The sequence below is a fragment of the Phoca vitulina genome, unplaced genomic scaffold (assembly GCF_004348235.1).
Source record: "Phoca vitulina isolate PV1807 unplaced genomic scaffold, GSC_HSeal_1.0 scaffold49, whole genome shotgun sequence".
Lineage (NCBI taxonomy): Eukaryota > Metazoa > Chordata > Mammalia > Carnivora > Phocidae > Phoca > Phoca vitulina.
The window spans coordinates 6,414,768-6,429,123 of NW_022589752.1; the positions used below are offsets into that span (position 1 = coordinate 6,414,768).

Consider the following 14,356-nt stretch of genomic DNA (forward strand, 5'->3'; position numbering starts at 1 on the left):
AGAACATGAAATATAAACTTTCAGTAACCTGGTCCCTACCTATTCAGTTCATCTTCTGCCATTCTCCTTCACATTTCATGCTTTTAGTACCAAACTACTGGTACACGTATCATGCTATTGGATGGGATTGGGCCTTTAGTCATACTGTGCCTTCACCCTGAGATACCATCACTTTCCTAACTTGCAAAACCCACTGTTATTTAATAACTTAGCTTTTTTTTTTTAACTCCAGAAAACTTCTTTTTACATTTCTTAAGTTAAATCAAGTGTTCTTTCTTCTTCTTTGGCATTCAGTATATAACTTTACCACTGCCGAGGCGTATTATATTTAAAGGATCTGTTTCTCTGTTTTGTCCACTAGATTTAAGCACCCTGAAAGTAGGAGCTGAGTCTTGAAAACTGCAATAGGTTATAAGATGGTATAGAACCAACACTGTTTTAGGAAGACATGTTAATCTTTAAAAAATACACTTGATCTCCATCAACATAATTTGGCTCTTTCAGAGTTTTGGTTGCTTTTAAATGGTACATTTTACCAAAAGTGGGGTCAGCAAAAATAGTGCTTTGGGTGTTACCATCCTTTAAAAACATATATTAATCGGATTGTCTGTTGGGTGCCAAACTGAGATGATCCTTCTTATTGTTATTCGAGGAAATAGTAATTACTTTTAGCTTCAGCAAATGATTACTTTGAACAGCTAGTATAGATTTGCAGTTAGGTGATGAGTGGATGCATGAGTCCAGATAGAATTTTTAGGTAAAGTAGTATACTCTTTCACTGGTCTGATGGAAGCATCACATTCATTTCCATATCCATGTTTTAAGAGCGATATTTCCAAATCAGAATGGGATCATCTTAGACATTTATTGGTGTCTCGTCAGCATCTGCTCCTCTCTTCCCAAAGTGATACTTTTTATCTCTTAGCCATGTGGTTTAGGTGAGATTTAACCTACTTTCTAATTTAGGCATAAGCCCTAATTTACTTAGGCTAATAATGATTATGTCCTACCCCTGTGTTAGCAGGTTCTAAGAATTCACACATTTTCTGAGTCAAGGCTATAAGGCTCCATTTTTGAAACTTGCTTCCTCAGGTATATAAACACTGTCATTCACAGTAAGAAAATGGGAAAGTCCTTGGAACTGTTAATAACCATCTTGGGACCATATGTGTAGAACTTTTGTGAAAATGGATCCTACACCAAAGGCAGAGCTAAGAACTGGAGATGGAGAAATTTCCATCTTGATCACATTGCTTGAACACTAATGGAAGCTTACCCTTAGCTCTTTCATGTTCTTTCATGTGAGGCTGCAAATTCTTTTCTGCTACCTGTGATCAAAAGAATAATTGATTACCAAAATAAATATGCAAAGAAGTAGGTGGGGTTAGATGTGAGTCCTAGCTTGTGCTGACATAACCTTGACCACTTTTTAAAAATGTATGAGGCTCCATTTTCAGATCTGTAAAGTGGGATTTATAATACCTGCTTCACAGAGTTGTTGTGAGGCCCTTGGAAACGTTTTAAAATGAAAACTGAGATTTGTGAAACAATTTTAACCACCATAAATGTCATGTAAAAAAGTATTGTGGGCAGACCAGTAACGGAGCAGGAAACCTTGTCACAACTATAGAAGGAATTGGAGTATTTAGTTCAGAGAAGAGAAAAATAAAGATATGGTAACATCTTCACCTATTTGAAGGACTGTCATAAAATGAGTTTTTTTCAATTTAATTGAGGGGGGACAGGTTAGAAGAAGTAGGTAAAAAAATTTAGCTCAGTATGATACAAAGCTATCAAATCACAAGGTATCTAGCAAAAAGGGTATCATTTTTATCCAGGATTGTGAAGAATGGATTGGATGGAAGATTGAAGAATGTATGTATTGAAAATATAATTTCTACTGTCATTTTTTTAGTTTAGGGATCTCGGTTTCTCTTTTTGTGTCATTATAGATACATGGCAATTTCCAACTCCACAGATTTAGAATTGTTACTAACATTCCAAAAATCGGCCATTCTTATAATCATTGAAAATCTCTCTTAGAAATAATTACTGTAAAACCCCTTTTAAAGTATTTATATTGCCATTTTTTAAACATGTAACTTAAGTATATAGCTGTGTATACCTGCCTCTCAAACTGGTTCTGAGGATGAAATATGAGGATCAAAAATAACACTATTTTGTTAACTTTATTTATTTTTTTTTTTTTAAAGATTTTATTTATTTATTTGAGAGAGAGAATGAGAGACAGAGAGCATGAGAGGGAGGAGGGTCAGAGGGAGAAGCAGACTCCCTGCTGAGCAGGGAGCCCGATGCGGGACTCGATCCCGGGACTCCAGGATCATGACCTGAGCAAAAGGCAGACGCTTAATGACTGAGCCACCCAGGCGCCCTATTTTGTTAACTTTAAACACCAAATTATCATTGCTTTTGTAATTTTATTTTAATACTTTTTACATTATATTTTGCTTAACTCTGCTGTGTCTTTCACACAGATCTCTGTCAGGTCCCAGAATCTTTAATTATAAGTATCATTAATGAGTTTTATTGACCCAGCTGAAATCCATTCACTTACTTAGTGTGGTGTCCGGAACACAGTGTGTGGTGCTGTACAGATGGCTGCTGGTGTTCTGATATGTTATTATTACTATTATTATCATTATTATTACCACCGTCTTAACCACCTGTGTCGCCTTAACACGTAGCAGAGTGCGAAGGCTAATAAACAGTGAGTGAATGGGTGTTTATTGCGCTTACCTAAGGCAGTGGTTTTCAAACTGCATCGAGGTGCCTGGGATGCTGCAGTGAACCTACGAGGGTGCTGCAGGATGTTTTAAATATTAGAGGGCAACACACGGATACTTGGGATCTTTTGGAAACCAGGTAAACAACCAGGTTGACAATACGAATTTGTCTTACATTCCTTTCTAGTACATCATATCATAGTGAGGTTAGGTTTGGGGGTTGCAAGTACCATGGCAATATCCATGTGGAACAGGAAATGAGAGTGTCATTGTCTGATCTTATGCCAAGATTTACAGAGCTGTCGATTCCTGCTATGTACAGAATTCTCATGAATAAGTAATTTAGGTTAAAGATGAAATTAAAGTATTTGAGTTTCAATTTTTGTGTATCATCTTTTCAAATGGCTGCTATGTTATGACCTAACTAGTTAGTAAATGAAACAAATAGGTATTTCTTTTGGCCTAGAGGGCACCGTAGAAAAAATTACTGAGGCAGCAAGGGAGCTGTGAACTGAGAAAGTTTGGGAAGCTTTAACCTAGGGTGTACCCACCATACAGGTGCTCTGGGGAACACAAATGTAAGTTACAATCCCTACACTTAAGTAGATTTTCTTTGCATTGGGGAAAAAAATTAACTTATTTATTGAAGATGAATTATGCATCTATACTCTGTACCAGATACTGTATTAGAGTTCTAGTCGTAAAGAATATGAACTGTAATAAATATAATCCCTGATGTCAAAGAGATCTCAAGTTGGTAAGATAGACAAGTAAAGCAGTTATTATGATTGTGAGTTGTGGAGTGCTTTGAGATATACAAGGGATGCTAAACTCACCACCCTGTGAGAAGATGGGGAAGGTCTAACGCATTTCAGGGAAGGCTACAGATGATGATGCTCAGACTGAGTTGTGCAGGAGTGCATTTGACCATCACAGGAGGAGGCTAAGGGTAAATGACTTCAACCAGAGAGAGCATGGCACGTCCAGGGAACTGTATATCAAATACTTGCTATGAGCACGACAAATGGTAGTTTTTGCAGAGATTACAAACCTGAATGAGACTTTGCTATTGTGCTCAAGGACCTTATAATGAACTAGGGAATTTGTCAAATGCATAAATTGCTTCAGTATGAGGAAGAGTAAGATACATGACAGAGCACATCTGGCTGAGGCATTTGATAGAAATTACAATAGTGGTTATCTCTGGTGGGCAAAAGCATGAGAAAACTTTCTGTTGTATATAGATATTCTTTATCTTGATCTTGGTCGTAGGTGAATGGGTGTATATGTATGTGAAAATCCACTGAGCTGTACATACACTTAAGGTTTGTGCATTTCAATATGTGTAATTTTTTTTAAAGCTAAGCGCAAAGGAAAAATAATGTCATTATTAAAATAGTTATTTACTTAAAAAATTATGAGAAACATCTAAGTGGTACTTCAAAGGAAAATCATAGTCTTAAATACATATATTAGAAAATAGAAAAGACTGGGAAAGAATGGGCTAACACCCAATTTACTAATACAGTTTGAAAAGAAAGAATAGGATAATCCAAAGAAAATAGAAAGAAATAATAAAGTTTATGATAGAAGTTTACAACATGAATTGGAAAGTTTCAAAATATTATCGTTTCTTAAAAGACATAAAATTCACAAATCTTTGACAAGATTGATGAAGAAGGATGTTATTAATAAACATGTCAGAGGAATGAATAAAGTGACCTAACATAGATGCAACCCAAATTTTAAATATGATATAAGCAATATAAATGATTTAGTACCAATCAGTTGTAAAGCTTAGATGAGATGAAAACTTATCAAGAAAAATATAAATCCCAGGGCGCCTGGGTGGCTCAGTTGGTTAAGCGACTGCCTTCGGCTCAGGTCATGATCCTGGAGTCCCTGGATCGAGTCCCGCATCGGGCTCCCTGCTCGGCAGGGAGCCTGCTTCTCCCTCTGACCCTCCCCCATCTCATGTGCTCTCTCTGTCTCTCTCATTCTCTCTGTCTCAAATAAATAAATAAAATCTTTAAAAAAAAAAAATAAAAAAAAAAATAAAATAAAAAAAAAAAGAAAAATATAAATCCCAGAACTGAAGCAAGAAGAATTAGAAATGTGGAACAGTTCTATGGCTATAGAAGAAACTGTCTGTAGTCTAAAAATATTCATGTATCTCTAAAAATAAATGTTGATACACACTCTTTTCCAGTAGATGAAACTTAATTCACCTCCTCTTGAGTGTTGACTGGACTTAGTTGTTCGTGTCTAATTGAATAAATTATAGAAAGGGAAGAAATGTTAACTTTGTACCAGAGAAACCTGGCAGATACCATGTTAACCAAATGATCAAGGTTAACACTGCCAGTGATAAATTATGTTTAAGGCCACATTCCCCAGATACTATATAATGAGAAGCATGCTTCATCTCTATGGTATTCTTCCCCCAAATCATAACCCCAGTCTAATCTGAGAAAAAAGAGATAAATCCATATTTCTTCAAAATACCTGAAAAGTGCCTTTCAAAAGTGTCAATGTCCTATTAAGGAAAGGCTAAAAAACTGTCAGAAATTAGAGGAGACTAATGAGATACGGTGACTGAATGCAACATTTTGCCCTGGATTAATCCTGGAACAGAAAAAAAGACATTGGTGGAAAACCTGGTGAAATACAAATAATATCTGCAATCTGTTTATTATTATTGTGTGATGTTAATTTCTTATCTTGATAAATGTCCCATAATTATGTAAGATGTTAATATTAGGGGAAGCTGGATGAAATAAATATGAGAACTCTTATACTACCTTTGCAAGTTTCTGTAAATCTAAAATTATTCCAAAAATTTAATACATTTTTCCTAACACATATCATGTTAAAACGAGCAAACAGAATACTTGTTTTTATCCACTCCCTTCTAAAACGCCACTGAAATGAAAACTCTAGTGAAATGGAACCCTAAATTAGAAACTGAGAAGACCAATATATATTGTAGAAACTCCTAAAGGCTTACTTGTTTGTGGCACCAGAAACTTCTGGAAGTGGGAATGAAGGTGAGGACTCAACTAGAAGGAAAGTTTGAAAGTCTATTTAATAAGCAGTTAGGCCCCCATGCATTTTTTCCACTTCTGATAGAAAACTGGGGTTATTTCTCTGGAAAAAAATAAAATGTAGGGTCTCTGGGAACAGGGATCACCAAGGCAAAGTGAACATGGGGTTGGGAGGAGAGCAAGGTGAAAAGTTTCATGCTGCTTGTGGAGAACCTTAGCCATTTTTCCTATCCCAGCTCTCAGAATGCTGACAACCAGACAGAAAATTGGAAGATTCTTTTCTGAGGAATTTAGAGAGCCCAAGATAAAAGACCTAAATATATTGGTATCAGAAATTGCCCCAAGGAAATAACCAAGCCAGATTACTCTGCTATTAAGATCATAGTCCATAAACCACAACTGCAAGCACAGAGATGTTACTCAGCATTTTAGTGCTCTCCTCTTTAAACATGAGCAAATAGTCAAGTATGAACAGATAACTTCCCATGAAAAACAGGGAATAAAACATTCTGTAAAGTGTGGAAAGTTAAAAAAAAAACTATCATTAAGGTTCTTAAAGGTAAGAGAAGATTTTACATCTATGAAACAGGAAGAGGATGCTATTTTTAAGTCAAATAAAAGATTAGAAATCTAAAATATAGTAGAAAGTTAAAAAAAAAAGAAAAGAAGTTGTAGAAGTCTTCCAGAGACAAGGGTGTAAAAATACAAAAAAAAAAAAGGCAGAAAATAGGAGTGAAAAGAGTAGAAAATTAGGCAGTCAGCTTAGGAGGTTCATTAGCTGAATCAGAGGATTCTTGAAAAACAGAAAACAATGCAAGAAATAATGTATGTTTAGTATTATTATTATTAAAGTAAATCTCCCAAATTGAAGGACATGAGTTTCTATATTGTAAGACCTGAGTTTCTAGATAGACCTATAACTAGGTTTGTCATGAAATTTTTAAGAAATGGGGATAAAGAACATGTGTAAAAGTTCTTAGAGAAGGAAAAGCTAATGCAATTGAAGAGGTATCAGAATGTAATCAGATTTCTCAAAAACCTTTAAAACTGCAGAAATTTCCAAGCTAGAAGTCCACACTTAGCCAAACTATAAATTAAGTTTGAGGGTAGAATAAAGTCATTTTTCAGACAAAGAAAATATCAAAACTTTTATTTCCCATGTGCCTTTTCTCAAGAATCGCCTGCAGGAAGTGCTCTGTCAAAACAAAGGAGTAAACCAAGAAAGAAGAATTCAGTGATATCCAGAATGCTGGAGTAACAGTTCAAGAGAGATGTAGTGAATTTCCAGAAATATGCCTGAGGGAGATCCAGATTAGACAGTTATGTAACAGACCTAGAGAACAACCAATCCAGTCTGGAGATATGTCCACGAGATATGTCTCCAAGAAAATAAACATAATAGAAGGCCTAATATCTTTGAATATACTGAGAAGCTATTTAGACAATTAGATAACAGTTTGGGAATCAATTCATAATGCTTATTTGCTCAGGCCAATATAATGTGGCTACAGTAACATAGGATCATCGGAAGATATTTTCACTCTTTCTTTGGCAACTCTGCTAGGTAAAAAATCCCTGAGCTAGTCTGCTAGAGAATGGGAAACCACAGGAAGGAGAAACAAACCTTTCTACCTGAGGCAACTCAGTAGTGGCAGCCACATCAGCCCCAACAGTTGATTTCACATACGTGGAAGACCCCAGCCAAGACTAAAAGAACTGCCCAGCTGAGCCCAACTTGGGCTCTTGGCCAACCTGGAGAATCATGACCTAAATCAGGGATTGGCAAGCTTTTTCTGTAGAGGATCATATAGTAATAATTTTAGGGTTGATGGGACAAGAGGCTTAATCAAGAATATTATGTAGGTGCTTACATAACAAGGGAAAAAAACTTCACAAATTTTACTGATGAAATTAAAAATATAATGATTATTTATTTATTTATTTATTTTAGAATGCATGAGCAGGGGGAAGGGCAGAGGGAGAGAATTTCAAGCAGACTCCCCACTGAACAAGGAGCCTGACACACAGCTCGATCTCAGGACCCTGAGATCATGACCTGAATCAAAACCAAGATTCAGACACTTAACCGACTGAGCCATCCAGGTGCCTCGATTATATTTTTTTTTTTTAAGATTTATTTATTTATTTATTTGACAGATAGCGAGAGTAGGAACACAAGCAGGGGGAGTGGGAGAGGGAGACACAGGCTTCCCGCTGAGTGAGGAGCCCGATGCGGGGCTTGATCCCAGGACCCCGGGATCATGACCTCAGCCGAAGGCAGACGCTTAACCGACTGAGCCACCCAGGTGCCCCTCGATGATATTTTTTAATAATATAAACCTAGTGACAATAGAATTCTCTTTGGGGAGGATAACATTTTGCTTTATTGTGGTTCAAAGTTAGATAATCCCTATCATGAAAAATGGCTACAAAACTCATTAATGCTGATATGTTATAAGATTCTACATATTTCATCTTTAAAAATGCCTAATGCGGGTAGATACTATCAAATATTGGTATCAGTCAATGAGCATGATTTTAACTGAGCATATTCATTACTTGAGAAACATTTATAGAATTAGGTTATTCTACTAATATTTTACATTTGGCATATCATTACGGTGTAGATTAATTACTTCCAATTGAAAGTTAGGTGAAAGTTTCTCAACTGTGCAGTAAGTGGATTTTGAAATATAGATATTTTATGCATTTGTATCAGTGTCTGAGAAGCACTGATGGAACTGCAGTTTGAACTCATAAATTTGTGTAGGAATGGAAGGCTCACTTTTTTTTTTTTTCAGGTTTAAAAGAGAAATTTTTTTTAATTTTATTATGTTAATCACCATACATTACATCATTAGTTTTTGATGTAGTGTTCCATGAAGTCTCACTTTTTTTAACAGTAAGGCAACTTGACTTGACTCATGATTCAAACACTCATTTTCTAAGGTACATTTTCACAACCACATGCAACATTTTAAATAATATATAATTATGAAATATGCATACATTGTGTATTTAAAAAAAAGAAGCACAGTTGCCCCCAGAGAATTTCTGATACTATGGTATATAGCCCACAAACAGGAATTGAGTTGATTGCTGAAATTTGTTCCATAAATAATTTAACTGTGTTTATAATCCTTAACTAAATTACACCGAAAAAGAACAAACAACCACAGGTCATTTATTAGTTCATGATCCTATGATTACTGAAATGTATGGTAGGTTAATGGATACTAAAACATAAATATACTTCTAAGCAATAAGGAGAAATTAAAAATCTTAAATAAAATCTCACATAAACTTTTAGCCCTAAATTATATTCATCTTGACGTATTTCATTGTTATCCAGTCATCCAGGTTTTTAAGAAATTAGTATATAGAACTCTTTCTTCCACATTTAAAAACTAGCTATATAATCATTTGGATATGATTTCTTGCATAGATTTTATCTTTTTATTGCATATATTTTAGATAAAAATATTTAAGATATGATGAGAAACGTAACTGATATATTTTGACAAATCATAACATATATGCAAGTGGATGTATTTCCCTCCACAAACTATTTACTGTACAGCAGTGGTTCTCAGCTGGCGGCAATCTAGTGAGTAGATGCCAGAGATGCTGCTTACCCCAGGACATCCCCCCACAACTCCCAGCAAAGAAATGTCAATAGTACTGAGGCTGAGAAACCTGCCTTAGAGAATATACCATGTTCCAATGGTGTAACCTTTCCTAAAATATTCTGGAAAATACTCGTTTTAATTGCCTATTTGCATATACTCATTGATGGCACATCTTCCTTCCTTGTGAGGTATATTTTATGTTAGACGAATTCTCATGTCTCATAGGGAATTCAACAAAACATCTAGGCAGAAATTCACAGGCACTTTGTATACATGCACCTAAAATCCACTAATTATTTCCAACTAAGTCAGCATTTGGTCTAATTAGAAAATGGATGGCTTAAACTTTACTTTTTGTATTATATTCAAAGGAATTTATTTCTTGGCAAGTATTTTTTAAGGATGGATTTCACAACCTCGACTGTCACCTGATTCCCAACTGGAGAGGAGAATTGAATTAAGAAACTTTTTTTTGAAAATGGTTCCTTATCAGCTCAAAAAGCAAAGAGATCCTCAAAAATGTGGATTGAGCAGATAATAAAGTCTCAGCCCCCCAAAAGCCAATGGAAGAACAAATTAACTAATTCTTCATGTTTTTTCTGCACCTATCCCTTTTATTTAAATTGATGTTTTTGCCTGGTCACATTCACTGATACAACCCTTGCTACTTAGAAATTCTGGTTGATATTTAATGTGACATGGATTTGTCTTTTACATTCAAATAATCCAGGTCTACAGTTCTTATCTGCAGTTCTAAAATTTCAAAAGCCCTGAAAGCTAAGGATTTTATAACTCAACTGTTGGCAAAACCTGCCTGAACTGATGTGGAGCTTTTTGTACTTTTAATTTACCCACATAGTGTGAATGTTCATACTGTCTACTATAGAACTATCAATGTGTTGTGTTTCAGGGGGCTTAGCAATATTTTTTGCCTTTCCAAAATATGAAAATTTTCAAATTTCAAATTAGTGTGATACCAGTAAGAATTGTAATAGTATATGATTTTATTTTAAATAATTTTATTTGTTCTCATTTTTGTCTTTGAACATTTATCATAGGTTTTCAACTTTAGTCTTTCCAAATAATTAAGGAAACAACTTAGTACTCTATTATTTTATCAGTGGAACTAGATCTTAATGTATTCAGTGATTGAAGATAAAATGGTAACCATTTTCAAAGTTACCACCATTCTAGGGATTTGTAGATTTGTGACTTCATTTTCTATTTTACAAAAGGAATCCAAAATATTATGAGCATACCAGTATTGAAGTGGAAAGAGGAGATATGATCAGGCAGATGATAAAAGATGATGTGTATGCTGCTAACATTTCTAGAAACATGCTGAATATCACATAATAATCTTTTTAAAATACAGAATAAAATTTGATGTCATTCTCCCTCAAAGAAGGAAAACTAAAATGTAATCAAGGATGTAAGAAAACAGCCATTTCCATGGACTGCTTATTGAAAAAAAAAATGTGTACAAAAGGTCAGAAACTATAAGAGAACTCAAAAATTATATTCTTTGACCAAAATGATTCTACTTCTTGAATTCATCTTACAGAAATACCTAACATGCACCACAAAAATACATATATGGATGTTCATCACTGCTTTATTTTATTAAAAACAACCATAATACACATGAATAAGGATTGATCAAATAAATTCTTGCATATCCCTGCAATGGAATGTAAATCATATTATGAAGGAATGTATAATGGGTTAAAGTACTCAAAATATATTTTAAGTGTAAAATGCCAGTTAGAAAATAGTATGTACAGTTTGAGCCCCACCTTCTTTATACCCAAGTGTGGAGACATGTGTGTATTGTTTTGTGCTCATAATTTTCTGTATTTTCAAATTTTCTACAGTAAATATATTCACAACAGGAAATTCTTAATATTATTTCATATTTCCTGGGTTATATACACATATCTAAAATTAATTGGGAAAAACCAAACAAAAACAAGCATACACTACAAAGTAAAGAGTCCTTAAGACTAACAAAGTGAAGCAAATACTCCCACAAAATTTCAAGGCATTTTCTAACTGATCACCTGTAAAAGAAGGATGCTACCTATATAGGTAAGTACAAGTTAAAGAAGTTTATTTTGTGGTATTCATCCAATCCATGATATGCTATTTTAAGCAGAAAATATACTTTCTGAAAAGTGTTATACTTGTTTTTCAGAATTTTAGCCTTTTTTCTCCTTATCTGAAATTCTGAAATCTCCAAGGTACTTGACTACAATTTCAGTAAAATAGGAAGTACCACTTTTCTCCCCAGATTCCTCATTTCAAATATTAGCACACAGGGTGGAATTTTTACCTCTTATTCATGGTGTCCAGCTCTCAACATCTTAACCTGGCAGAAGGACCAAACTAGCTGTAAATCTTCACCCAGACCACACTTGATTACTGTATGATGGGAAAATTAAACGTGAATAAAACAGCTAGAGCATTAGGGTGTTCTTGGAAGAATAAACACAAGTTGGAAGTCTTATGTGGATAGTGCAAAGTACAGGAAGGCAATCAATCATGTAAACATCAAATGAAAGGTTGGTAAGGAAGCCATTGGAGTCTGTCAGGCGCTCCCTGCAATAAATGACTTATTCCATTTCTTTTCCCTTTCACTCGGTTTAGAAAAATGAATTCTGTGGAATCTCTAACATCCTAAAAGATTTTGTAAATTCTTATTCCTGTTTAAAGATACACTTTGAGCGGAATGAGCTCGACCCATTGCAGAGGAGTTTTAGTTTATATGAAATGGACACAAACATGTCATAGTGCATACCTCCCTGACTTTTTTTCTTCCTCCCACAAACAGGAAACTGTTAAGGCAGCAATAATAGAAGAGCAAAAGCGAAGTGAAAAGGCTGTGGAAGAGGCAGTGAAGAGAACAAGAGATGAATTGATAGAGTATGTAAAAGAACAGAAAAGAGTAAGTATCCCCTGAAGGGTTTTACTTTGTGCTTCCATAAACTGAAACATTGGCTTTCCTACAATAATATGACATTTTAAAATATTTAAAATGTCCTTTGTCATCTAATTTAAGAATCTCCAAGATTCTTTTTCTGTTACAACTATATATTCTGATAGTTCTATCTTTAAACATAAATGCCATCTGTCAACAAAAAGCAACACTGAATAACTTCTTGCTAGACTCCTAGAAATGACCTATAGCATTTCCAACTTAATTACCTCATGAAGAAAGTAGACAGTTTTAGATTTTTAGGTTTTTTGCCATAAATTTGTTAATTTCTTACACTAGCTGTTGAAATTTGCATACACACTTTAGGCCTTCTGACTGTTAACACCACTGTGGTTCTAGTAGACTTCAATACAGTTGGCAAGTTAAGGTTCTTCTGTCATAGTTCCATTTCAGAAACATAATTCAGAATATGCTTCAAAAAATTCAGAATACATATTGAAGCTTTACAAAATAAATGTCACTTCAGTGCAGTGTGGTCTTATTAAGGTGTGAGTTTGAGCAGTGGCTGAAAATAATGGGTCAGACTTAATTTGTAGTCTTTGCAACAGATCTTTAGTCTTAAGTAAGAAAGATAAACACATAAGATGTTTAATGTAATCTCTGTAATAAACATATTCTAATATAGTACATAAGAAGTTATATAATAAATTTTCTTATACACAATGGTTTATCTTTTTTTATATGTTTCGTATAACATGTTATATATTATAGAAGTAATATACTTGGGGATTATCTAATATATAATATTAGATATATATATGTAATATAAACATGTAGCATTTAGCCATATGTGTTATGTAATATATAATAAAAATATAAATAAAGCATAAAACAGTGTGTGTATCAGGAAATTTGACACATGATATCTAAACTTAATTGGTGGTCAAATGGCAAAATAAATACAAAATGTAGGATTACCCTTCAGTTGGCAGTTAAGTAGAAGGCTAGGAGTACAGTAAAAGCACATGACACCACCTTAATTCCACACTCTTAATTTGAAGTCAAATTTGGTATGAGAAAAAGAAAATTCTCCTCCCTCAATAGCTACCATTAGGTTTCAACAAAGGAGAATTTGTCAGCAGAGTAGAAATTGCTAATTAAACTTTCCAGGTGAATTATCCATTCATAGAAGCATTTTGTGTGGGATTAAATTTTTGTGCATGCTATCCAGGTGTTTTTAAAAGCAGTTTCACCCAAATAAATTCCTGATAGGTGCCTAACCTTCTGAAGAGAAAACTCTGAGCCAAAAATAGTCAGTTGACTTTTAGGAAGTGATATATTCTCAGAAAACTGCTATTTCCCATGTGTATCCCCAAAATGCTTATTTTCAGTAGTCTGATTTAAAAGTAGTCATGCAACAAAGGAACTATATTGCTTTCCACATATGCACAGCAATTGCAGTAGTGAAAGAACATACACTTCAAGTAAATTCAGGATGTCTTGTGGGTGTATCCTTTTCTTTCAGGTTTTCTTAATAATATGTGACCAGTCTTTACTTGAGCTCTAAATCTGAACAAGAGATTATAGAAAAAAGCGAACACACTCATGACATTATTTTACACTTGATCTTAGCCAAAAGGCTGAGAAGCGATCTCATGACATTATTTTAGATTAGTATTTTTTTAATCAAAATGGAAGATTTTTCTTAGAAAAATTCAAAATTCTGTTACTTTCCCATCAAAAGGAGTCATGTGGCTGCCATAAGAAATGTTTAAGATGAGAGCAAGAAATGCTCTTCTAGGAGTTATCTGGTCCCTATGTGAGCAAATTAATCCTTGAAGAGGATTGACAATGCACTCTGCCAATTTAATCTGTGTATTCTTACAAATCCTATTAAAGAATTAGTATTCATTTGTATTAGGTAAACCAGTTCTCACATGTAGAAACATTCATTAAATAACAACAACAAAATCAGGACATTTGATGCTATTTGCACCAAATTTC

At 34.3% G+C, this 14,356-nt stretch overlaps 1 protein-coding gene across 10 annotated transcripts in view; it reads left to right on the plus strand.

Annotated features, from left to right (window-relative positions):
- CCDC91 (coiled-coil domain containing 91) overlaps nucleotides 1-14,356 on the plus strand; it is a 367,847-nt gene that overhangs the window by 275,264 nt on the left and 78,227 nt on the right. For all 10 annotated transcript variants that reach the window (XM_032432737.1, XM_032432742.1, XM_032432740.1 and 7 more), the window contains one exon: nucleotides 12,248-12,361. In XM_032432737.1, coding sequence (XP_032288628.1) covers nucleotides 12,248-12,361 — 114 coding nt within the window. The remainder of the gene's footprint in view (nucleotides 1-12,247; nucleotides 12,362-14,356) is intronic.